Raw genomic sequence first — 27,951 nt, forward strand, 5'->3', positions numbered from 1 at the left:
TAAGCTGTTGTTATTTTCCGAAGTGACTAGCAGTTTTTGTAATAGCGATCTCTAAATATAATTGTCGAACTAATGAGCATATCAGTTTTCGATATCCTAATAATCCCCTGCAGTAGAATAATTTAATTTCGAGATTTTGTAATTTCCTTTGACTATAATGCACCTTCTCTTAAGACTGAACATTTGCACGCCCTGAAGGCGAAGAACCATATACAGGATGTTGGTTGATCATGTAGTTGTGATGATTTCATGCGATTTTATTTTTCGAATACAGGTTTTACTTCCCCCGACCGGGCCTTAACATATCAGAGCTACAATGCTTAATAGGAATATTGTGAATGCCGAGAAGATACAAAATGACACATTCATCTAGATATCATGGTTATTATTTTGAGAAAACCTACCTTAATTGTTATTCGCTGCCTTCGATCTATTACATCATGTGATTGCGATGTTAAGCATTTACCGTCGCAACTTTACGTATACTTTATCTCTGTACTAAATTATGATCTAGTGTATCCACGCCTCCTTCTCCTTTACACTAAAAATATTTTCTTCGATCCTTTATCCGGTCGAGTATAATTTGCTCGGTATTTCGATACCGTCTGTCCTGTCTTATGTATTCCATCTGCCAAGTTTCTTTTTGTTGACAACATAATTGCTTGTCCCTCTTAATATGAATTTCCCGCCATATTTTCTTGATAAGCAACAGTGCGCGAGATGATTGTCTACTGGTTTGATGCATGTTAAGCACTTGCGCTTGTCTGCTTTTCGTCAAGCTAAGATGTCATTTGTTTTGCACAATTGATTGTATTGTGTAAACGTTTTGACTATCAGATGAATCTTTTAAATGCATTATTTAAACCAATATTTCGTTATTATTTTTACAGATTTATCTTTGAACTGCTGACTAGCACAATTGTAATCTGTACTAATTCAACCACTCAGTGTATATATTTTTATTATGGTATCAGAAATAAGCCGCAGAACTGAGACGGTGAGTTTTAGATCTCTGAATCTGCTCAAATTGAGCTAAATCTCCACAATCATCACACTATAAGCACACTACACATCACGTTCACTACAAACCCAAGTTTAAAGACTCAGAATGTTTCTTGATAGTCTAATCAGCCTGCAATAATCGAGAAACATTTAACTTTAAACATTAGATCATTTCACTACACAACATTTCACGGCTTCACTCCACAATATCACACTACCCTCCCATCACATAGTCATCACATCACTTAAAACCGATACAATAATGGCAGAACAAGTAGCATCCACCTCTTGTCACTCCCCAAAATGTGATCTACAATTCACTCCTCGTAGAAAATCTGTGGGTGAGTGTAATGCAGCAGTTCCATGTTTTAGCCCCCATTATCTTCTATTGGTGCACGGGTGTGTATTGACCTCATGGGTCGGGTGGTATACTGTTAACCAATAGCAGCTAAATGTGTCTGCTCTCCCAAATACCGACAAAGTGACCCTCATCATCGTACCATCACGTGATGCTGTGTCGCGCGACATTAGGTGAGGAATCTAAGGTTACTTTCCAAGGAATCATATGATTAAAACCACATACTGCAACTGGTTCACTTTCCTAGGGGTGCATTGATCAGCGCAACATCAAACACACCCAACACACACACCCTCACACACCAACTAAATTCACCCACATCACACCATCTACGCACATCTTCCACCATCTTTTAACATTCCAATTTTGGACTTACCTTTGCTTATAATGGGTATAATTCGTCAAATTTCGGACATGTTGTGCAACTGAGCGCCACATTTTCAATTTTACTCGACTAGTATTAACAAATTTGGAATAATCTGTGAAATTCTAATATTATAATTTCAGAGTGAAGCGGGCTGGTCAGATTACTCAAACAGGAGCCCGTGGACAACGGTACCAGAAACAGATACAAGAGCTCAGGGAGGATTAGGACTGCAAATGGCAGAATATGTTCTGGGTACTCCTCCCAGCAACCAAGAAAAACTGGTACGTTGTTCCTTAATATTTAGTCTAGAAGTAGGTGTTCTTGAAATCGGTTACACGAAATCAAAAGTGCCAAGTTTTCAACACGGTTATTGTTTTAAATGAAGGTCACTTTTGTTTACTTGCTGTCACAATGTTGTGTGCTGTGTATTACACACGCTGACAAGATGTATGTGTTAGAATCTCTCTCAAACACACTACCTGCCCTGGTACACCGCGTCTATTTGGTTTTCCTGAGTCCCACCATCATTGTCTAGTCACCCTCGTGTATCTTTCCTGAACATTTCCTCCATATTCAGACACCATGGTGACAGCCTGTAACCAATAACAACCTTGCGAGTATGTCACGTGACCCCAGAGACTGAGTCACATGGTCATGTCTGACCAATGAGGAAGCAGTTTGTTACATGAGGGGAATTACAGGGTGTCTGGGATGCTGGGTGGGTAGATGGTGAATATGTGTTATGGTTAATTAACAACCATCCCTCTCTCATTGAGAACAGCCCCCTGTGTCGTCTCTCACTGAGAACAGCGTCTTTTCTAGCCCCCTGCTAACCGGTCTAGACTAGACAGAAAGTGCTCTGAATCTCTTGGTGCAGGGGCCAAACAGTGCCGTTAGTAGCTCATCCTGAATCTTGATTTCAGGCCAACGTTTAAGACAACTAAACCTTTATTTGAATCCAATGCAATGGTTGAGAAACTAAACTAAATCATGAAAATGTGGCAAGATCTAGCTAGAAGTAGAGAGCTCTGATAAAGCTGGAGTAGACCCCGGCAGGATGTAGAAAGTAAGCTGGCAGCTCTACATAACACCGCTTCTTCATCCCGAGATAGATAGCCACGCAAATATATTTGGTGTAATGGCCAGCAAGGTATCTCGCTACCGTCTGCTTACACGATAATTTGTCTAGATATCTGTGTTTGTTAAGGTAAATTGTTCCGCACTACACGAGAATGAAGCAGATCACAGAGCTGTCAATCATGGTGGTTATTGTCAGCTAATTAAAATTAGTTATCGTTATACAGCAGGTGTTTTGAACGTTTGATCTGCAAAGAGCTGGAGCTCATTAGTCGAAATCTATTTCAGCAGACGTAGTGCTGGTAAAGCTCTCAGCTGGATTCCGTGGACGATATAGAAATATTACGTAAAACCTGTTGAACGTAAAACCTGTTGGAATAGTATTGCGGGAATGAATGCCATACCGGATTCCATTTAGTTGTATGGGCCGATAGTACATAGCTAAAAATGCCTTGTACTGGACACTGCAGACGTTGGTATTTACAACTTGTTGTTTGAGCTTGGTCTCTCTCTCTCTATATCTATTCAGCCTCGCTGTTTGTGTCACTTCTAGTTCACACAATACTCCCAGTATATAGTTCGTGCGATGATGCTGAGGTGGGGTGTCCTGATTATACCATTACATACCAATAATACCATATTCAGATCTCCTGTACTTGTTATGCACTGATATCGGTGATGGGTTATGTGCTAGCTGCTGCATGACTTGCGAGTCATGCAGCAGCAACACCTCACAAACACCCACCACACCTCACTGTAAGTAGCTCTGCACATTCACCGCCCCTTCTAAAAGTAATCACGTGATACCCCATTACACTCGAGAGAGTCTCAGACTCTGTCCCAGATTTGTGTGGGTAGTGCTGTGACAGGTTATACCACAAGCTGCTTGACAATCTCCGGGAATCAGGTTACCAGAGAGGGCAGGTATTGAGAGTTGATTCCGCAGCTGGAGGGGTTCTGGATTCCGGTGGTCTGTAATGAGGCTCATCAACTAATTGTGTTGTGATAGCTTCCACCGTGAAGCTACAACCTGTAGTTAACACACCGATCGAATTTCGCAAGCTTCCGGGAACAGCTGTAGTGTGACCGGTGTCAAGCTTTTCCGTATCTTTGTAGAGAGAGAGAGAGAGAGAGAGAGAGAGAGCCGTATAAAATGTAGAGGTTTGACTGCCCGGCCTCATTACCTGATCACTGTCATTTGAGAGCATCTCTTTCCTTTCATCTGTTATTGTTTTACATACTCCGTCTCTAACAGTGTTTTACAGCTGTGTTCTGTTATGTCTGCTCTGTTTCCTGCTTTTCTGTCTCAGGAACTGGTAAGTTAACTTCACAAACCCCCTTTACACTGTACTGTGTTCCAGTAAGTTCTCCTTCACACCCCCTTTACACTGTACTGTGTTTCAGTAAGTTCTCCTTCACAAACCCCCTTTACACCGTACTGTGTTTCAGTAAGTTCTCCTTCACACCCCCTTTACACCGTACTGTGTTTCAGTAAGTTCTCCTTCACAAACCTCCTTTACACCGTACTGTGTTTCAGTAAGTTCTCCTTCACACCCCCTTTACACCGTACTGTGTTTCAGTAAGTTCTCCTTCACAAACCCCCTTTACACCGTACTGTGTTTCATTCTTTACCATCTAATCTTATCTACCAACGACACTGTTACACTGTCATACGCATACGGTTACTCTTGTTTCATCGCACTTTATTTACGGATCTCCGTTATAAAAACACCATTTTCCCGCTACATCCAACATCGCAAAATTACTGGCCAGAATATATCCTTACTTCTAGTAGGGTTCTTATAGTTATACTGTATAATATATAATCTATACTCTATGTTCAGTTTCCCGCCAAGACTTAACAAAGTTGCACATTCTCTACTTTCTATGCCTACTTTTCCCGCCCATCTCTTGCTATTACGTATCCCTTTATTCCTGCCCATATTTTACGGTAATTATGAGTACACTGCTGCTTCTTCCTTCTGCAGAAAGATCCGCCATGAATCGTATCATCCTTCCCACAATTATACTAGAGATATCCGAACAGAACAAACTATTTTCCTCTTCAAACTTGTGTAACGAAACTATTACACCAATATGCCGAGTAGAGCTCTAGAAAATATATAATTATCTCAGTTTACATTGTTGCTGTGTTCCTCCCTTCCAAGAGTATGTGTGTGAATGTTTACTGCGCTTTCGTGTAAGACTACTTTTAAACATGGAGTTCGCGATTTTAATATGTAACTACGATATATTCATTTCATTTACAATCTTAGCCAAATTCTTTTGTCCTCTGTCTCTTGTGTGTTGGATCTTTATTTTCGTTGAATAACTAACGATTTTGGAACCAGATAGTAGCACCTGATATGATAACCGATCTTTCTCATAATTGGCATTGATGAGATTAATTGCTGGCAGCCGATAGTTCTAAACTAGTAGTGTATTATATGTTACACACGTTTATTTGTGTGGGAATACGTCGGGAAGATACATTATTTGTAATATAGTATGAGTCTCAATACTCGTAGAGCAGCGGGCTGCTCACCGTGTTTACATTCGGATCCGGAAGAGGAGTCTAGACGCCACTTCCCCCCGGCCACATAACCCAGTACTGCAGGACTGCAGGTGTCCGTCCGTCTGTGCGTCTGTTTGTGTGTAACAAGACGTGGTAATTAAGTCCGTGTGTGTGTGATACAAGGTAAAATCGGAGTTAACCACGGAATTCAACTGAAAACTTTACGAGGACTACTTCCTTTGAAACACATGTCCAACTAATGAGTTCCAAACCTGCAAATCATTGAATGGATAATGGTTTGTCGGACGTCACGCCTTCTCGTACTAAACGTCCGTTTGTTCGTTCCCTGTGAGTATGTGCTGGTCTGCAAAATATGGAGCTAATACGCCGGTTACTACATCATGCTATGTTGTAATTTTACCATAGCGTTTTCAACTTTAAACCACTGCATCGAATGGAAAAGTCCTCTAAATAGTTCTGCAGAAAGAGTTCATTAAAGAGTTGCCACATTGAGAGAATATGAATTATTACCGTCGTATACCCCTCATTCGTTGTTGCACAATCCTACTGCTTATAATTATGTTGGTGTTAAGATGTTATATTATGAAGGTGTTATGACACACATATTGTATAGTTCAGTAGCCTGCTGTACGATGTTTTGTGGTTTATATGTAGATGATTATTCGTTGTGTTATGACCGAAATGACACCTTACTTTATTCAGTTATATAATCATGTAATTGATGATATATATATTTTGTCCGCTTAGTCTTTTTGTTAGTCGAAAATGATGAAGGTTATTTGTCTTCCTAAATGGCGTACCACACGGAAATGTTTGATCTGCTATAATACAGGGATGTACATTTAAAGATCCTCATTGTTGCCACCTAACAACTGTTACCACTAAGAACTGTTGCCACATAACAATTGTTGCCACATAATGATTGTCGCCACTAACAACTGTTGTCATTAACAACTTTTGCAACCTAACAACATTTACTTGCCATTCACAACAGTTACTTACAACATCTGTAGCCGCTGTTTCCACGAATTCCACCCTAACAGTCTCCTGTTTATTCAGGGCATGAGCACGAAGGACTACATGTACGAGAAGAACTACGAGGGTGAGCACGAGGGCGTGGTAGCCTACCCTAACAACCACATCGACAACAACGCTCAACAGATCGCTGCTATAGTACAGGTTAGAACACTTGTAGATAGGTGTGTGTTTTAGTTTAAGGAGGCTGAAGGAGGTCTGTGTGAGTATGTGGTCTAGAGAGAGGGGAGATTGTTATTTCAAATGCTTGTGAAGGAGATCCTAAGATCCTGCGGTCTACATATCTTCTGTTGTGCGTGATCTCTAAAGATAGTCTCGGATGAAGCCGGATATATATTCGTTATTCAAGTTTTTGATAAATAGAACTGAACGTCGAAGTTTGTTTTTCGACATGGCGATAAAGCCAAAATGTCAAAATTACAGACATTTTTAACGTGCAAGGAAATTTCAACATGCAGAAATTCCCAGAAATCGATGTCGAGTTATGTGTCCCCCCTGTCGGGCTGTTGTTGATGCCTGTTCTCTGATATCAAATTTCCCTAGAAGTGTATTCTGTCTCCCTGAATGAATTTAATCCAGAGTAATAGCCATGTAGCATGTACATGCAGGGGTGGTACCACATGCAGACCCCACAAATTAATCTGTAGGTCCAGGGTGTGTCCTGAAAATCCCATGATATCTCCCTAAGATAACCTTCATACGTGAGATAGCGTACACATTACACAGTCATAAAGGTAGCGTGTCCGGGTAAGTGATATCGAGTGTAGATGAAATTAAAAGAGGCTAGCACGGAATGATAAAGTGTGTCCCAACATTTGGTCATATGGCCGGCCCGGTTAAGGCGCTGAGAGTACAGCGTGTGTGTGTTTGTGATGAGAAATGATCATCTGATGTAGTCATAAAGGTGTTCCTGTGTGTCTGCGTGTGTTTGATGACGTCATTATGACCTGATCATCTCAGTAAACTCACAAGCCTGTGGAATCGTGTTGTGGGTAACAACTTACCTTATATTCTACAGTCGTAGTACTCAGTTATTAGTGATAGAGTCCGTGTGAGCACACGAAGCGTGTTAGGTTGAAGCAATGAAATTTTATTTATCACTGGTCGCAGATCATAACTGCTCCATCAGTTGATATTAACCATTAAACCTAACATATTGACGTGTGCAGATGATGCAGAACGTGCAGCTAATGTCAGGATACAGACAGCCTGACCAGCTATCAGCAGTGGCTGTCAACCAGTATGGTTCAAACTACGGGGTCATGCCAGGAGGCTACACTAGGGGTCCTGGAGGCTACCATCAGATGGGGGCATACAATCAGGTACCAGTCTATATTCCCTGCTACTACAGTAATACTCTTCCCTGCTACTAGAGTAATACTGTTTATATTCCCTGCTACTACAGTAATACTGTTTATATTCCCTGCTACTAGAGTAATACTGTTTATATTCCCTGCTACTAGAGTAATACTGTTTATATTCCCTGCTACTACAGTAATACTGTTTATATTCCCTGCTACTACAGTAATACTCTTCCCTGCTACTAGAGTAATACTGTTTATATTCCCTGCTACTACAGTAATACTCTTCCCTGCTACTAGAGTAATACTGTTTATATTCCCTGCTACTACAGTAATACTGTTTATATTCCCTGCTACTAGAGTAATACTGTTCGTTTATTTATGTTAACGTTCAAAGAATTTCCCGGATCAGCTATTTTCTGAGTGTCTGCATCTCTTAACGAAGTCGGAGTCGAGAATACTGATGTCTGAGAACAAATTCTCACCCAAATTAGTGTCATTATTTGTCGTAATAAAGGGAATAAACTATCATCTAAAAATAGTCCCGCTTACCCTTATTGGTAATCTAAAATTTGATTCAGATAGGGGCCTATAATTTGATAATTGATTTATATATGGCGTTATAAACGAATCCGATTCCACAATTCGTAACATTCCCATTCAGCACATACTTAACCTCTTCAAAACCTTTCTGTAGAATCTGTTCAGTCTGCCTCATCTCATTTAGAATGATTGGTCAGTTAACCGGCGTAGTAATGTATAATTAATTGTTGTTCTGTCGTTGAAACAAGACCACTGACCAGCCAGCCTCCTGCCCAAGAGGCTTTACATCCAATCTTTAGATTAATGCCAGAAGCAATGCATTAGAGTATATTATTAATCCTAGATCTGATTAGAGCGCGGATTAGACGTAAAACCATTTTATTGGCTCATTTTTTTACACTGCATAATTTCCCTTCCTTAGAAATGATTTCCCGACAATTAAAACCCCGTGACGACTCCTCTACATTAACGAGTTATGATATAATGACGCTATCTCCGAATCTCGAATCCAATTATCCAATTAATTAGCCAATTAACGAGCGGGTATCGTGTTTCAGTACAAAGAAGAGGAGCAGCCCGCTGCTATGATGGGAAACCAGCAACAAGACTTCATCCAACAGCTGCTCTCAGGGCAGTACATAAACTCTGTTGAGGACATCTGCAAACCCAACAACTCCCCAGGTTAGATACCACTAATTAACTAATCAATTAAGTAACTGAATTAAGTTGGGTAATTAAATTACTGATGTGGGTTGTGTGTTGATTGTTGTGTGAGCACAATAAAACCTGATAACGATACATGTTGAGTTCAGTCACCGAGTCCAGTTTCTGTAATGGCATGTTCTCACCTATTAACAGATTGCTTTCACACGGGTCTCCTCCTTTCTCCTACTATGAACCCTTATAAAATCTTGGGAATGTTCAATGTTTCTCTTCTCACGTTATCGAATTGAGCCTGGAAAATATCAAGAAGGCCCCCATCATGGTGACACGACAATACCTTCTTTGTTCCCTCAGATCAAATATCAGTTCTATATTATATATCAGAAATATCACCCGGTACGTATTTTATATGAAAATGATAACATGTAGATTTTACTGGAATTAAAAGGGGGCTGACTTAGTGTGGACTGTGGACCATGGTCTGTACTCTGTGTTACCTTAACTCGGTAATTTGTAATGCACATTATTTTAAAGGCGGGGAATTGTCCTCTAGTGGGTCACTTTCGCTCACACATAAGCTGTAATTGTTAACCTTACAGTTATACATAGCGCGTACAAAATGTAAAATAAATTCTACTTCCTGTGGTCAAATATATAGTTTAGATCCGGGGGACGTTATGGTGACTTTAGACGAACTCAGCAGCTGAACTAGTATTTAAAGCTAATGAGTGTGGTTGTCCGGCTGGTGATGAACTATAATTTATTACATTATGTTTACATATTAATAAATTAGGTGCGTAGAGCCCCAACTGATGTGGATAATTTTTGAGCAGTTTCGCAATGGTCTGGTAATACGATATTCACAAGTAGGGCTAGTTGTCTCACAAACTCACGGTTTTACATAATGAACAATACAGATGATGCAATGAGTGATACAGTTTCGTTTCAATTACTGTGCAGTGGCGTTACATCAGTGCAGATCATGCGTATCTTACAATTCAGCAATATAAATGTTCTGACACACTTTACATATTATATATTACTATTGTGACGGTACATTATTATGTGCTATTATTCCGTTATATGGGGAGAGACGTTAATAACCCAGAACTTATTACCCTAACGTGAGATTTACATCGTGATCCCCTTAATAATGAATGTTGTGAAATAAAAAGTTAAGTATTTTCACTGTTAAAAGATCACTTATTATTTTATTTTCTTGAGTTAGAGCAGCATCGTGAAAATGTGAAGTATTTCTCCTCGTGACAGCTAAGAAGTATGCAATTTAAAGTATCATATAACGTAAAGCATCTAAGGAGAAAACTAAAGTATGGAATCTAATTTTGTGTTCATAAATTCGGTTGCTTAAATAAGTTGAATATGCAAAGTATTTATTAATGTGAGAACTAAATTAATTGAGTTATCCAATGGTCATTTTATCCAAATCTGACCATATCATTAACCCAGTATAGAAAAAACACTTAACAATCTTATTATAATTGTCTTCTATTATGGTTACTCTATTATATTGGGGGGGGGGGGGGTCCAAGGGGAACTTTGGGGAACTTTGGGAAAGTCCCCCAAGATTTCTGAAGTTCCCCAAAAAAAAGTTCCCCAAAACTCCCCAAAGTTCCCCAAAATTCCCCAAAATTATTCAAAATTATTTAAAATTATTCAAAATTATTCAAAATTTCTCTAATATACATTAATACCCATTAATGTTAACATGTATGTTATTATAAGGTATAATCTTAACTTACTTGTTGATACTTGCAGCATGATAATTTGTTTGGCATTATAATTTTTTTGGGGAACTTTGGGGAACTTTGGGGAATTTTGGGGAATTTTGGGGAACTTTCTGAAGTTCCCCAAAAAAAAGTTCCCCAAAATTCCCCAAAATTATTTGTTTCATTGATAATTTTTTGGGGAACTTTGGGAAAGTCCCCCAGGTTTCCTGAAGTTCCCCAAAAAAAAGTTCCCCAAAGTTCCCCTTGGACCCCCCCCCCTATATTGCCCTTTGTTAAATACATATATTATATAAATAGAACCATAACCGCACGATTCTCAACAAATATAATATTGTCTCCTTTATAAGAGTATGCTTTTTATTATTTTATCAACTTATAGAATACATTTAAAGCTCCAACATGGAAATGTGAAGTATTTCTATTGTGAGAAGTAAGTTACCTAACGGCTAACGACGACTAGTCCTAATCTGACCACCTTGACCACTACTATAAATAAATACTCCTCTCCCGTGATAATTGCCGTCTATTATTCTCACTCCATTATATTTGCCCTTTGTTATATAATATTTACAGCAAGTAAGACAGTGGTTCGGAAAGTATATATAATATATAAGTGTACCATGTGAGCCTCCCGACGAGCTGATAAGATTTGTGTTATATTATTTAGAACACCTGCGGAATGCGTGTGTCGAGTGAACGCACTGAAAATATCAAATTTCCGGCCAGACAATAGCGGAGGGAAAGTGAGAATGTATGATACGTGTGTTAGAGGACCTAGCCTCTAGAGTCTAGAGTGTGTTTGAGGACCTCTAGAGTGTGTTAGAGGCTTAGTTGTAGTGAACGCTGAACTTAGTCGTACTGAACGTACGTTCCAATCATTTTGTAGTTTAGAGGTCCTTTAACACACTCTAGAGGTCCTCTAACTTAGAGGACCTCTAGAGTGTGTTAGAGGACCTCTAGAGTGTGTTACTCTAGAGTGTATTAGAGGACCTCTAGAGTGTGTTAAAGGACCTCTAAAATGTGTTAGAGGACCTCTAGAGTGTATTAGAGGACCTCTAGAGTGTGTTAGAGGACCTAGCCTCTAGAGTGTGTTAGAAGACCTCTAGAGTGTGTTTGAGGACCTCTAGAGTGTGTTAGAGGACCTCTAGAGTGTGTTACTCTAGAGTGTATTAGAGGACCTCTAGAGTGTGTTAAAGGACCTCTAAAGTGTGTTTGAGGACCTCTAGAGTTGTTACTCTAGAGTGTGTTTAAGGACCTCTAGAGTGTTTTTGAGGACTTCTAGAGAGGCGTAACACACTGTCTTTGTGGAATTTAGTTCTGAATGATGCAGCTTGTCAGAAAGAAGCCTGTACTTACAACTCATGTCAATAGCATTTCCATCTGTTTCACAATTCAAAACTATTGGAAGATTGACTAACTGATCCTTCTTAAACGCTTGAGGGTTATCTCACTGTCTCAGTAGTAAAATAACGTATGTAACAACAATATACTCACGATAATTATAAGAAGCGTGTCCTGGCTCACTGTGTAAACCGCGTTAATGAATCAAGCATGTCCACTCGACTGTCTCGCCTAAGGGTCCTCCAACTACTCCACGGAGGGCCCGTAATAAGCTGAATATAGAGTAAAGTATATACTGGTAATAAGCTGAATATAGAGTAAAGAATATACTGGTAATAAGCTGAATATAGAGTAAAGAATATACTGGTAATAAGCTGAATATAGAGTAAAGAATATACTGGTAATAAGCTGAATATAGAGTAAAGAATATACTGGTAATAAGCTGAATATAGAGTAAAGAATATACTGGTAATAAGCTGAATATAGAGTAAAGAATATACTGGTAATAAGCTGAATATAGAGTAAAGAATATACTGGTAATAAGCTGGATATAGAGTAAAGAATATACTGGTAATAAGCTGACCCTAAGCTGAATATAGAGTAAAGAATATACTGGTAATAAGCTGAATATAGAGTAAAGAATATACTGGTAATAAGCTGGATATAGAGTAAAGAATATACTGGTAATAAGCTGGATATAGAGTAAAGAATATACTGGTAATAAGCTGGATATAGAGTAAAGAATATACTGGTAATAAGCTGAATATAGAGTAAAGAATATACTGGTAATAACTAATAAGCTGAATATAGAATAAAGAATATACTGGTAATAACTAATAAGCTGAATATAGAGTAAAGAATATACTAGTGTATATGTTGTGTTCATCACACTTCGTGTTGTGACGTCAGGTGAAGATACAGTGTACGCTAATATTTAGATACTGTCGCGTTGAGTTGGTACAAGGTAGGAACTAAACCTGACCATTTATTAAAAATCAATCCGGGGTTATTTATTTTAAGAATTTACAGTTGAGTTTACTTCTTGGACACAGTGTCCTGACGCAATTGCTAAATCTCTCTTGCGTATCGGGATACCTGAAATGGTAGGATAAGCTGAATAACTCTGGACAAAGTATGTAGTCTCGATAAGTTTGACGTTTTTTGACGGGGAATGATGCTTGGTATTGTAAGTGGGAGCCCAGAGCAATTCCTGTCGCAATATATTACGCAGGTTTATTCGCTTTGAAAATAAGATAAAATAAGTACCTTGCATTCTTGGAATACTTTCTGGAATGTTATCTGTAAAACCACACGCAGTAAATGGCAATAAATGGCAATGTCTACAGAAGTAAACGTAAAGTTTCGGTTTAGATATTATACCAATGTTGTAATATAAATGTCAGTTTCCCTAGAATTATTTCATTTCTGTAGTGAAAGTGTATATTAAGGGATATTAAGTGATCAATCCTGGCTAGACTTCTCCAGTCACGTATTTTGGCGGTAATTCTTGACAAATGAACTCGAATAATTCAACATTATTTTAACGCAATTCATATTACGTATCAAAGTGGCTAAGTAGGCCTAAGTGGCGATTCATTTAAATTCCATGTTCTAAAGTAATAAGTACAATTTAAAGTATTACATATTTTATAATAACATCTGCATAAAAGACAAAACCTCAGAATGGAATCTAATAAAATTGTATTAATGAGTTTAGTTGCTTTAGTAAGTTACATGTAGGTCATAAGTGAGTTAAATTACCGACATTATACATACTCTAGCTCGATAATAAATAATTATACACTGAAGGAGATTCAGCATGGTATTTGATCAACGCTCATACAATACTCCTCACCGAAAATTAGTGTCTGTAATCTCCACAAATTCTCTCTCTGTTTAGTGTTTAGTGTTTAGGCCCTACCCGGGTCCGCGACAGGAGGCTGTAGGCCGTAAACACGAGTTAATTTACAAGTATAACTAGCTAACTCTATTTAAAATGGTTTAACTGTTTCTCGTTGAAAAAGGTAGCAATCAGACCTTATATGGCAGATTGGGATGCGGGTATGTTACACGACCAACGAGAGTAGGGATAGAGTCAGTGTGTTGTTACCGCCTACGATATTATATAAGATAACACTGCTACAAAGAAATATTATATCAGCTATAATCCTTAAATATCAGCTAGAATCTCACCTTATCTGCTATTATCATAAAATATCAGCTATAATCCTTAAATATCAGCTAGAATCTCACCTTATCTGCTATTATCATAAAATATCAGCTATAATCCTTAAATATCAGCTAGAATCTTACCTTATCTGCTGTTATCATAAAATATCAGCTATAATCCTTAAATATCAGCTAGAATCTCACCTTATCTGCTATTATCATAAAATATCAGCTATACTCCCCAAATATAAACTATTATTAAGATTTAATTCCGCGATATCAGCTAGAATAATGTAGAACTAGGCATATCACTGAACCGTGTATAAATTGGAAAGATGTTTCAGTTCATATCGGCCCGATAGTCGTTTTTGTAAATGCTTTATCATGTGGTATCTGTTTTTGATGTTGAAACTTTAGCCGCCTCTCGAGCATCATAATCACGAAATATGTGAACTTTCCGCGTTGTTTTCTGTGTGGTACTCTTCAGAATTTAATAGGCGGTTATTTCATGACGCCGCTATTACGAGAATTGAGATGTATGAAAAGGCTAAGCTTATAAATGTAACAAAAGTCGGGCAAGTTTAGGGGATGTACCCTAAAATTCCTTAACCGTGGCCGGTGTTATAAATTGAATTTCAAAATATCCTAATCCGCTGTGATGTTAGATATAACAGCATATTTTTGTGAAATTTGTCCCGGAATTCGAAACACTGTCATAGATATGTAACGAGGTTTTCAGATAAAAAGTGTTCGTGATATTGGAGGAAACCGAAAATTTTCAACTTGTTAAACTCATACTCGACTTGTTAAACTCATACTTCGACAATCGAAGAATACGTAGGAAAAAAAAGCTGCAATTTTTAAATTTCAATCATTTTTGACATTGCAACCATTTCAGTGAGTGGAGCGGCAACCCCCGGCGGACTGCAGAACGGAGCAATGTTCCACACCTGTGTGCACGGAGTACAGAAGAGATTCTGTAAGAGCATGTCCTGCCAGACCTTCAAGAGGAACAGCACCAACAGCAGCAGTGGGAACGTTTCAACCAACAACAAGGAACCCCAGAGGTCAGTCCTAAGTTTAGTTAGTTTTAGTAGCTCAATAAAGTTCGTTTGTGGTAATAATTCGTTTGTGGTAATAATGAATCATGTCAAATAATTATTTCTAAATCACGCACACCTGCGCCCCATGTAACAAAGATGTAAGTGATGATTATAAACCATTACCACCTGCTCATTATCTCTCTCTCTCTCTCTCTCTCTCTCTCTCTCTCTCTCTCTCTCTCTCTCTCTCTCTCTCTCTCTCTCTCTCTCTCTCTCTCCACCCTTGTCTCCAACTCTCTTTCTCTCTCCATTGACTGACCCCTCTCTCCCCAGATCACGACTCCTGGAAGACTTCCGGAACAACCTGAGTCCGGGACTCCAGCTGAAAAACCTCCAACACCACATAGTTGAGTTCAGCAAGGACCAACACGGCTCACGGTTCATCCAACAGAAACTGGAGAAAGCCTCTGATCCGGAGAAGAACATGGTGTTCAGGGAGATACTTGACTCCGCTTACTCGCTCATGACCGGTCAGTAATTATTTACTGTAAATTATGTGTAATATTTTATAAGTAACTTTATCGATTGATTAAAGAGTGATGACAATCTCCATTACGTTATCAAATAACAGAATTCACCTCAATAATGATATCGTATTTGGAATCTGGTAATTTGTGAGCGATGAAAGAAGGTTAATCAAATAATTAGTGAACGGGGTCAGTCAATTTCAATGGGTAATTAACAAACAACATGATGAAAGTTTGGAGGGGTTATCAGAGTGCATGTAAAATAAGAGTACATATTACCGTGGTGTGTGTGTGGGAGAACACAGGGATAAAGGGTGTTGACATGTGAAAATGAGGGTTTTGTTTTCCCCTTCCGAGTCATGTTCGGGTGATATTAGTCTAATATATCAACTTCCCCCGGTCAATTTATAGAGAGGGGAAATTTGATTGGTGGGTGGTGATGTGGGAACCAGTTTCACAGAATGGAGCATCATAATGTTAAACTGTGAGATGAAATTCAGAGAATTTGGTAATCATTCAGAGAAAAGACACAGCAAATTACATGTTTATTCTGTGTAAGGTGGTTACTGGTTAATGTGTCACAAGAACTTAATATCTTCAATTTCAAAGCCTCATCGTAAGGTGGCGCTCAAATCCTCATATATGATATGATCACAAAACGTTTAACATTTCAAAGGCAACTTGTCCGAGCTCTTGACAGTAAGTCACCAAATATTACTTTAATTCAATCTTGCTTTCCTCCGTCAAAATAAATGATATTATCCATATTGTTGAGATCTCATAAATCATTATTCATAATCCATCCAAACTCTCGACAATCCATCACTCTCGAGTATCGACATTCCATCACAAGTATAAAGATAGTGAAATACAGTACCACGCACACCTTTCACTCACATATAACTTTATTTACAAAAATATCTATAATTTTCATTTAAATAGAAATAACTTGACAAAGAAGACGAATGGAAGCATCCACTCAGTTGAAAATCCCGATTATATTTTCTCCGTTTTCAGACGTGTTCGGTAACTACGTGATCCAAAAGTTCTTTGAATACGGAACTGAACCACAGAAAGAGGAGCTTGTGGGACTTATCAAGGGGCACATGCTCCATCTCGCTCTACAGATGTACGGCTGCAGGGTCATACAGAAGGCTCTGGAATGTGTGAACAGGACGCAGCGAGGGGGACTGGTACGTGTTTGTTTTGTTTACCAGTTCTTCGGTTATTTATTAAGTTATGTTAACTTTGCTTGACTAAGTTAATGCTAACATTTAAACTAAGATAACCTGTCGTGGGTGGATATAAATAGATCTAAACGTTGAATCTATGTATCCACTGAATGGGATACAATAGGAGTTTTTGTTTTCCTTTTAAAAAAACCCGATAACCTCAGTTTTAATGCTCTTATCCGGTACTATTCATGGGACCTATGAGTTGTCTAAGAGTTAAAGCTATTTAGGTTTTAAGTCTAATTTGACGCCAGGTATCTCATTATAGAGTATGTACATGTCATGCCAAGTACTCCTCCTAAACTTGATCTTCATTCATTGTTATAATTGCCTATCAATGGGATGGATTAAAATGTAATTATTTCCTCACTAAGTTAGTTAGCCCATTTGTTTGTTACCTGCACGTGCGATTGAATACCGCAGTTTTAACGAATTATCTTATTATATCGATGGATCCATCACATGACCCAAAAGATTATTAATAGCTATCAGCTTATATCCCCATCTTCTGAAAATGATCGGATTATTGCAAACATTTTAAATCTTACTGTTTTTAAGAGATCGCTCTTAAAACCCATTCCTCGGAATTCCATTAATACAGTCGGAATTGTAATACTCAAAAGCGATCCCACTGTGAATGAACCGACTGCATTTAAAATGAGTACGAATAAACCTAACATATTTTCAGGTGAAAGAGCTTGAGGGGAATGTGTTGCAGTGCGTGTTGGACCAGAATGGTAACCACGTGGTACAAAAGTGTATTGAGAAAGTTGACCCGGAGTCCCTGTCATTCATTATCAACTCCTTCAAGGGGGAAATCTACAAGCTTAGTACCCACGCGTACGGCTGCAGAGTTATTCAGGTATGAACATGTTTTAGTTTCAAATTACTGTTCTCGATCGAGTCTATATTTAGAGGCACTTTCTCACGGGGTCATGGTGGACCACAGAGTTTTGTAAATTTCTTTGCCTTCTTTTCTCGGTTCGAAATAAAATTGCCTACTTATGTACGTAGAAGCATTGAATAATATCGGTAAAAGCCAGCACATACACAAACTTAGTACAAGTACACACCACAACGCACATCATCGCAGTTTAGTCGGGTGTCGAAATTTAAAATATCATGTGTGTGGGTGTAAATTTAATGAGACCACAGCTTTATCTACTAATTTTATTTTGCTAGCAGCAGCTCTTATCGCCCACTGTACAGATGCAATGTTATTGGGAGTGTTGTTTGTTGTAAAATTCCAGAGACAGAAAAAAGAAAGAAGGGGGGGGGGGGGGGGGGTAGGGTGGTGCACTGTGAATAATTCCGCTAAGTGATGGGATATTCGAAATATAGCTGCGTGGCTTGAGTAGAGAGCTAAAGTAGTTCTTCTGAAGTAGTTAATGGATTTTGTGGGCGTTGGCTCCCAGACTGACTGCTGCTACCGTGTATTATTTAAAGATCGATTAAATTAAGTGGAAGCTGTCTCAAAATCGGGAGAAGATTTATTTTGGATTGGCCAACGGCCCGTCGTTCAAGTGATAATGCCGATACGTCCAGCGCGTTCTCCTTCTGAGAATTAGAACCATAAGGATAAGGGAGGATAATCTGACCAAATTCTTACTCAAATCGTTGCTAACTCTCAAGCTGGGCCGGTTTCGCCCAGGAAGAGAATAACACCCTATATTTGCAGAGGATTCTGGAGTATTGCCCGACCTCTCAAACCAGACCGATTCTAGACGAGCTGCTGGACCATACCGAGCAGTTGGTACAGGACCAGTACGGCAACTATGTGATACAGGTGAGTGTGTGCTTAGTTAACTTAATCTGCTTAGTTCAAATCAACTTGGGTAGCTTAAAGCAACTTGGGAAGCTTTATTCAGCTTAGTTTGTCAAGGTGAAAACGACAGTTGAGTGTATCTTTCTTCAAGAGTATTCTAGATTATTATTCTTATTGGGAACTGTTGTTGATACCCTCCGCCACGCGGGGCGTTAAGACCATTCCCACAAGCTGTACGTACTTGTTCAATATCTAGTCCACCGACCCACAGATGGTGTTACTAAACAGTTCGGCCTGCACCGTGGACTATTTTAATCGAACGTTTTACTTGACATCCATTAGTACAAATCTCACTCTGAACAAGGTGTCTTCCTTTTTGATCAAAACAAAAACTTCTACTATACGGTACGCCTTAGTATTGAATAAAGTGCCATTTTCTCCTCCCAGCAATTTGATCACATGATTGCTCTCTGTTACGACCACCTTGCATCACTATTTCACGCGCTGTCAAACTCCTGTGAATGTGACCCAGTGTGTAAGACTTTATGTAAACTCTCTCGAATTTGATTAAAGCGCTGAGCGCAGTGCAATTTAACCCCCCCCCCCCCCCAAACTCTACATTAATATATCTGTTTTTGGGTTCATCACATGCACACCTGGAATCGTTTACAGTTTAAAAGAATGTAAATCTGAAAAACACTTCCGTTCACTGGGGCCGTTGTTTCTGTGTTGTTCTGAAAATAAAATACTCGGAGCCCACAATTCGAAGCCCACATTTCACGTACTCTAAAACCCTCCCCTTATCAGTGCAGTGCAAATTAAAGTTCTGTCCTACTCAAATGTGTTATTCAGTGTAAAACACTCTAGAGGGGTGGTGTTTGATTACAGAACTTTCAAAACCAAACGTGGATATTACAATATTACATCTGAAAGTGGGAACGTTGGCGACGCTCTTACAATTCTCACCGCACGGAACATGAGCTTATTCAGATGTTTACAGCGACACACCACCGAGGCCCCGTTATTTTATCTCCCTCAGCTCTGTCAACATCGCATATTATGGTTCTTTGAACCACATGATAGTGGTTCTGCATATATGATAATTGTACAGTGAACTCTGTGGTACTGTTTACACGGAGGTAACCACGTAGTGTTGTAATCAATATGGGGCCCACATGCGGGTTGTTGTACATTTTTAGAGTGTTTATAGAGGGGTGGGTGGTTGTATTTGTTACCGAGAAGGGGTGGGTGGTTGTCTTAGTCAGGCTGTACAGTGTACGGTATATGTGTACGGTATATGTGTACGGTACAGTGTGCTGTACACTGTACGGTACATGTGTGGTAATGTGTGTTATTATATAGAGCCGCTCCTGCTACCTAATTAACGAGCAATCACTAAGCTAAACAACTAACCCGTATAGTATAGTGCCCCCGTCATTCCCGCTTTATTATAAGATATCCACCGTGCTCCCTGTCGAGAGAGAAAGAGAGAGATAGCTAGAGTTCAGTGGTGTACGCTATAAAGTCCGTCTTAAAGTGGACTGCCTTAAACCGCAACCGTGCATCAAGTTGCCTGTTCATTATTTCCTCAAATGTTGATGGCTTTTTAAAGATCAATCTCTTAAATGATCAGGATGCCGGAAAGGCATTAGTGGATCTCGTCCATTTATTTTAAGTGGACATAATATGTCAATGAATGAACATACTTAAAATTCAAGATTTGAACGGACTGCTCCCCCTTATACTCAATCCAATGTGGCACAGAAACGTAAAACTATAGACCATATTATGATCTGAAAAATGAACAGATCAGTGTGTAGCTGCCGTCTAAATCTACACTACCAACTTGTTAACGTACTATAGAGTCGGGTACCCTAACTCTAGTTCTGTTAACACCTGAGAATGATTACCTAAGCGTCTTGCAAACAGCTCTGCAGCCAACTAGCACTAAAGTTGTAACAACAAAGCCAGTGTTTCTTATCAGTAAGGGTAGCTGGGCTAGAGCCAAGTTTTGCGGTTAGTTGTGGTGGTTGTACGATCCACTTCGCCGCTTCACTAACCGCTCCACTTTCACTCCCCCCCCCCCCCCCCCTCGTTCTGTGTACCCCCTCGTTCTGTGTACCCAGACATTGAGTCTGTGGTTATTGTTCGTCCGTGGTGGTACGCGTGTTCGCCATGTTTTGTCGTGGTAGATCCTGATTGTACCCCCCCTCCCTCCTGATTTACATTTCAAATGTCCACTCTTAATTGAGACGCCAAGTTCTGGTTACCCAGACGTTGGAGATTTATGTGTCTCTGTAGCATATAATACGGATATTGTTTGTCAGTGGTAAACTCGTCTGTTTCCTGTGTTTTGTCATGGTAGATCCTCATTTACATCTGAAAACCACCTTCCTTTGTAAGGCCCGTGGGTGTCTCTTAACAAAGTCAGGGTTGTTTAACATGACGCACGTGCACCTATGTTTTGACATCGGAACCCTCCCCGAACCAACTAGGAACCACTCCGAGTGAAGTACTCAGGGCATCTGTAATTAGGTTTGGTTTAGTGCCCCCCCCCCCCCCCCCCCCCCCCCCCCCCCCCGTTATTATTATTATTGTGAGGGACTGTAGTACAGGGCCAGAGCCCCACCTTGCTATTGTTAGTGCAATTAGTAGCGTGTCCTCCTCCCTCAGGGGCCGTGAGGGGAAACTTGTGATATTCTAATCCTGTTTTTACGATCGCATTTCCGATTGTAATTAGGTTTTATATAATTTACTCCACGAATGTTGAGATAGGGGCTGCCTTCAAGGGCTTTGGAGCTTTTTCAGGGTTAGATAGTTGAACCCTATTCAAATTATTTGAGGAAGAATGCCTCAACTTTCACAGAAACGACTGTATTGGAATTTATCGGTACCAACAGTAGCAAAAAGGCGGGCCCACTCAATAAAGTACAGCAAGATCAGTTCACATGATTGAGCTGTATCCACTTGGCGGGCTCTGGCTCGAGTGTTTACATTTTGTCCATGTAATCTAGCTCGCTGGGTGGATGTAAATAGTTTTTGACAAGCATCCTAAAAGCGCGGGGGGGGGGGGGGGGGTCATCGCGGCCCATCATTTGGGCGTTTAGTCCAGGCCAGCCTGCCCTTGAGGGCTCATTTACCGCGTTTGGTAGGATTTTAACTACCATCATATTACCACAATCTTGGTGATTGATTGGGTGGGAAATATCTTGATAGAGAGCTTACTTCAAATTAGTGTAAGTTAAAGGGGATGATAAACTTGATTGGCCTGGAGCAACCCATTCCACCCTTTTATCGTCCAATAATGTGCTTATACTCACAGATTGTTGACTTGACTCTAGGTTAACAATAATATGCTAACTGTAATAAGATTTTAACTGATATCTATTACTAATACTCTCTTCTTCAGCATGTTCTTGAACACGGTGATCTGGACGATAAAGCACACATTGTGTCTGAACTTCAAGGAAAAGTCCTCATGCTCAGCCAGCACAAGTTTGCCAGGTACACTACATGGTCCTACAAGTTAACTTAAAACCACATTGTATTTTCCGGGGTCGAATTTCAGGATACACTTAAATGCATTCGTCGTTTTGAAATCTCTTCCTTAACATTTGATATGATCAATGAATACATGGGTACGTGATTTTTGTAGCTGGGAGGTTATAATTAGGGTGTCCTTGGTTAGGCTTATGGGCAGAGGCAAATGACAATTTTAGTTAAAGTTGGAATAGGGTCGAGAGATCCTGCGTTTTTATATACATCCGAGAAAGTTAAATATATTGAACTATTGAATGTGTGTAATTTTAAAATCTTAAAGCCTTTTTAATTTCAGTAACGTCGTAGAAAAGTGTGTCACCCACTCAACTAGACCTCAGCGTGTCACCCTGATTGACGAAGTCTGCAACACTATGGACGGGTCAGTAATTAAACCTTTCAGTTATGTCGCAATGAGCTACACTTTTTAGCCTACCATTGTCACAATTTATAGGTGCTCTTCGGTCGTGCCGTGCCCATGTTTTATTCCATATATTTTTATTGTCCAGCTCTCAGCAGAGCTATAGCTTTGTGCCATCTAACACGCGGTCTGACAAATTTTAACAATGGTCAGACGCGCGCAGCATCTTTTAGCGCCTAAAATAGTGAAAAGGACCAGATTGTCATCATTTAGCGCAGGACAATTTAAGGGCGCGTACTTGGCGCGCTCAGCACCACGTTTTAGCACGAGGTCTTGGTTGAGCGGCACATTACACAATGCAGTAATGGCGTGCTGACAGAGACTAGCTACGGTCCTTATTCTTTCATTACTGACTTACTTTTCAGGCCCCACCCTGCACTCTTCACCATGATGAAGGATCAGTTCGCCAACTATGTGGTTCAGAAGATGTACGATGTGGCTGATCACATTCAGAAAAGAACCATTATGTCCAAGATCAAACCACATCTCCAGGTTGGTACTTTGCATTATTGTGGCTTTAAAAATATTAGGTCATCTTGTCACTACAACACACGCTTCCCTTGTTGTGCCATCTGTATATGTCAAACATTACTGATTATGCTGAACTTGTACATTTCAGACTCTGCGCAAGTTTCCGTACGGAAAGCACATACTGGCTAAACTGGAGAAGACTTTTATCAAGTCGGGACAGCAGATGTCCCCTCCCAACCATTGCAACTACGAACCCGGCAATTTCAACCCCACTGGAATTAACCACCCAGCCACCCTGACCAACAACGTCTACGGAATGCCCGGTTAGTTGTCGCCTTGTTTGTCTGCAGACAGGAAGTCTATTAGTCAGCCAATTTCTGTGAAATGACAGGCTGACAAACCTTAACAATTCGAGACCTTTACCCTCATCCAGTTAAGGGACTATCTAAACTTTACAAACTACTAAATTTCCGTGTAAACGCTGTTAAACAAAATTAGTGCTGACTCAGTTCATTTCCAGGTATGTCCAACGTAAGCGGATTTAACTTCTCCCCAGCCCCAAACGGAATGAACAACATGACCTCTCCTCAATTCTCACCCTCTCCATTCAACAGTCCTAGCAGCTTCAGCTCGTTCCATACTCTCTCCCCCGCCTTCTAACATGTGCCGCACTGGGCACCTCCTCTTCTGTTTTTGCAGGCCACACTACACGAGTTAATTTATTCGGAAAGATGAACAGAGTTGTATACAAATGTGAATATATTGTGTGTGTTCGTGAGTCGTGCGTGTACAGTTGTACCTTCTTTTTGAGCAAGGTTGAATCATGTTAGCTCGGCTTCGAGGTAATCTCATTTCGGTTTCCCGCTGAAGAGGGGTCCGGAATCCATCCACATAGCATTTTCTGCGGAATTGCTTCCAGTATTTGGACCCCTCTCGGGAAACAGAAATCCATTGCTTCGCTGTCAAGGTAACAATGTATGGTAAATCTCCTGGGGCAGGGCGATTGCTGGTAACATATCTCTAATGTGATGTGTTTATGGATACATCAGGACTTGACAGTGGAAACTGCAGACACTTCAGATGTAAATATTGCGTCACACGTGACATGCACGTGCTGTGTCAGCTCCAGTTTTTATCACCCTGTTGATAGATACGTTGTGCGTGTGTGTTTGTATTCCATAATAGCGCACGCCTTATCAACGGGCCTGTACATTAAAGATACTATCACATGTATGTAATTTCTTGTTTCATAAGATACAGACGTAGAATCCTCCATGTAAACTCAGGTCGACAAGCAGTTAAAACTAAATATTTCGTGGCCCATATGACGAAAGAAAGTGTATAATATTTTGTATGATATTGCTGTAAAACGTTTTGACGTCCTCAACTTTGTATGTCGACCTACTTTGACCCCCATGTATCTTTTTACAATATCGTGTAAAGAATGTAAAGTGTCTGAAAAAGTGACTTATCGTTTTATGATCCAGGGATCCCCGAGTTTTGTGCACGGATGCAATATCATCTTTTTGTCTGAGGTGGTTGTTTTAAGGGTTGTACGGCGGTTAGTATAAAAAATGCAAACATTCTATCTGCACAGAGGGCATATTTTCGACACGAAACAAACCAACCGCCTCAGATTGAAGAGTGAATATAGGGAGTATTTTCGTCGCTTACACGTGGCGTAAAATCCAACTGAAACATTTTGGTATAATCACTGGCCACTTGCCTACTTATTGCTGTCAAACCCTTCTAAACACTAATGATCATACTGGGCGCTCGGGTACAGCGGTAGGCTGGGAGTTCCATTTCTTAGGAAATAGGGGGGTTTGATAGTATTTCGGTGGGACATATGGTCATGGGCTACTCACTGGTTCTGAAACATGTCCCTGCTCCCCTTTTTGTGGGCTACGTCTTTTGTATGGATGTACAGTTTTCCGTACGTCCACAATATTTTAAATTTTTTAATGACAAGGACAAACTTTTTCTATTCCTACTAAGACTCTTGTGATGTGTAATTTCTTGGATTTGATCGCTCGAAGGCGGATGATACCATGATTGCTAATTTTAATTGATTTAATGTACTCTCGACTACAAGATGTTGTAATTAATTAGCATAATAACATGATATTGACACAGCGGTTTAATTAATTACTTTTGAATATATTTTGACCTCTATTGATAATAATAATTTTAATATATTATACATGGTACAATCGTTTGTTCTTTTACAGATATGATAGTGTAATCTTAACAATTTTTTGAGGTTTTCACTTATTGTTACTATTATTATTGTTGCTATTATTGATAATAGTAAATTAGTAAAACTAATAATGATATGATTGTGTAGGTTACAGGCAGAGCCGCCGAGCATGAATTTTCATCTTTTTAATCTTAGAACCAAATAGAAAGGCCAATTTAAAATATTGTTGTTAGTATTACTACATCTGACCTCGTGATTAAGCGAAAGTTTTAGAATTTTTTCAAATTGTTAACCGTTACTTATAATATATTGACTATCTTAATCGTTTGAATGTTAAAACTTGTATTTCCTCACAGTCGGGAACTTTTAGGGGTCAATTGATCATTTATTAATTAATTTAGTGATTGATTGTCCTGGGTTAAAATGGCTACCACCTTCCCCGTGGAGCCAGGATTGCATTTATTATTATCGCAAGCTTGAATCTTACAGCATGTTAATCCCCAATACACCAAGGGAAGTTCTTTCGTTCACATTTATGTGCCACTAAGCAAACGTGTACATAAATATACATAGTTATATTATATTTTGCTTTATATATATCTATAAGTTTTAGTGCCATGGAACGACGTGTGCCGGTAGACATATTAGGCGTTTTACTTATAGAATTAATGGTCGTCACGTCTTGATTACTGATGTTGCCAGAAGATTTTAATATGGTGGGACTCGTAATTCCAAATTCTTGATAGTTGATTTACTTTTGATAATGATGATGATAATTGATTACCCGGGAATCCATTTGAAATTGATACCTTTTGTTGGAAAGATACTAGTAGTACTACTAGTGGTGTATCCTGTATGTTTCGTAGCACAGTGGGAAATGTACATAACTTATTTATTATTTACTGTAATATGAAACAGGAGATTCTTCTAAATGTATGTATAAAAGTGTTTTCATATAATTTATCCTGGCCTGGGTCGCTGCTCTTCGTATGCCGTCAAGGATCGTACCCGTCTTTCATACGCCTTTAGACCGAGATCTTGATAGAAAATCGTTGTAAAAACTTTCAACAGAAGCTGGGCTTTTTACCCCTGTTATGATATTGTTTGGATTTGTGGACACGGGACTTGTGCGGCATGCAGTTATATCGAAAACAGCTTCCCAGGCTCTAATTCTCAACACCGTTCAAAGTTATTTATTACATACCTCTTAAATTAAAACTTAACTTAAACTTGTGGCGCCGTCTTAACCGCCTTTTATTTCGCCAGACATATTTTGGGAATCTAGTCATTTTGATTGAAGGACACGTTATTAGTGAATAAGTATTTATAGGACTGCTGCATGATTAAAAGATGTTGTTGTTGTTGTTATTGCTGTGCTATAATATACAACACGCAATTGGCCTGAAATCAAGGTTTTTACCCTATTTAAGAAAGTTTATAGCCGAATATAGGTGTATATGTGTTGTAGTGTGAAATGTACATAGATAAGCAAGGTGACCTGGTGATGCAACCTGGTGTTGTGGTTGCCAGGTAACCCTCCCCCTGCATGCATCCTTAACGTTGCGAGCCACACTAGTCTAGCGGATCATATGATCTCGTGTCTGGCACTTTGCCGACTGATAGGCTGGTGGAATGTCACCAGGCTTCGCCGGCTATATTATGAAAATAGCCGGTCAGTTCCAACTGTCAAGCATTGTTTGTGGCTGTGTGGTGAGCAACCGTTTAAATTATATACATCGATTCCCAGTCAAAATATGATCGCTATTACTATTATGTTAAATTCATCGTAAAATTTGTGTTTACTTTGTTTATATGAGGAAAAATAAATGTGCTTACTTTGCCAAGAAATCAGACTAGATTGTATAAATCTCTGCCTTAAATCCGGCTGGGGTGAATGGGGACTCCATTCACGAGTATTTTGATAAAAGTTTCCAGGAGAGAGGCGAAAAACTCTTCTCAAAAATTGATTTTGAGCATTTTTGGACTACATTGCACTGATATGAAGAATGATTTTTCCAAATCATATTTTTGAGTGAACAATTTCTGAGAAAATGAGAAATCATGCTGGATTTCTCGATTCAAAAATAATTTACACACACACCCCCCCCCCCCCCCCCCCCCCCCCCCCCCCCCCCCCCCCTATTTTATGAGTTCGGGAAAAATAACAGAATTGTGAATTAAGTTTCCATGATATTAATTATCTGGAGGAGTAATTTAAGGCCTTCGAATTTTATTAGCCTACGAAATATTTTCACCGGTATTTAGTCCAGCTGAACATCCAAGTCCAACAGCCTTTTATTTGAACCTCAAACCTCCTCGATTTGCTTGAATTTCAAAAATGGTGAGCTTACTCTTACTATACAGGTTCTACTCGGACGCTGCCAGTGTCTCTTTCCCAAACAAAAGTAAAGATATTAATTTGAATGTGGAATTAACGGGCGATGCCCGTAAAATATTTGTTTCAAATATTATACGGGCGATATACGTCGACGAGTCCAACTCGGCGCGCGTCCTGGTAGGTTATAAACCTAAAATGTGGAATGACCGTCTGCAAATGCAAAATGATACCGAGAATGTTGGAGGACTTCGCCGCGCGAACTAGCATTCTTGCTTCG

At 39.5% G+C, this 27,951-nt stretch overlaps 1 protein-coding gene across 1 annotated transcript in view; it reads left to right on the forward strand.

The window, feature by feature from the left end:
* The window catches only part of LOC134823004 (pumilio homolog 2-like), a 43,295-nt gene extending 16,167 nt beyond the window's left edge, over positions 1 to 27,128 (forward strand). Inside the window, exons 2-16 of the mRNA XM_063834308.1 lie at positions 947 to 997; positions 1,868 to 2,008; positions 6,400 to 6,519; positions 7,545 to 7,697; positions 8,777 to 8,900; positions 15,039 to 15,207; positions 15,517 to 15,713; positions 16,728 to 16,903; positions 17,631 to 17,804; positions 18,621 to 18,728; positions 22,117 to 22,211; positions 22,543 to 22,626; positions 23,031 to 23,157; positions 23,285 to 23,459; positions 23,657 to 27,128. Of these exons, the coding sequence (XP_063690378.1) occupies positions 965 to 997; positions 1,868 to 2,008; positions 6,400 to 6,519; positions 7,545 to 7,697; positions 8,777 to 8,900; positions 15,039 to 15,207; positions 15,517 to 15,713; positions 16,728 to 16,903; positions 17,631 to 17,804; positions 18,621 to 18,728; positions 22,117 to 22,211; positions 22,543 to 22,626; positions 23,031 to 23,157; positions 23,285 to 23,459; positions 23,657 to 23,796 (2,016 nt within the window). The 5' untranslated portion in view covers positions 947 to 964 and the 3' untranslated portion in view covers positions 23,797 to 27,128. The remainder of the gene's footprint in view (positions 1 to 946; positions 998 to 1,867; positions 2,009 to 6,399; positions 6,520 to 7,544; positions 7,698 to 8,776; positions 8,901 to 15,038; positions 15,208 to 15,516; positions 15,714 to 16,727; positions 16,904 to 17,630; positions 17,805 to 18,620; positions 18,729 to 22,116; positions 22,212 to 22,542; positions 22,627 to 23,030; positions 23,158 to 23,284; positions 23,460 to 23,656) is intronic.
* Positions 27,129 to 27,951: the final 823 nt, after the last annotated feature.

Source organism: Bolinopsis microptera, chromosome 11 (assembly GCF_026151205.1).
Source record: "Bolinopsis microptera isolate Bmic1 chromosome 11, MBARI_Bmic_1.0, whole genome shotgun sequence".
In the NCBI taxonomy this organism is placed as follows: domain Eukaryota; kingdom Metazoa; phylum Ctenophora; class Tentaculata; order Lobata; family Bolinopsidae; genus Bolinopsis; species Bolinopsis microptera.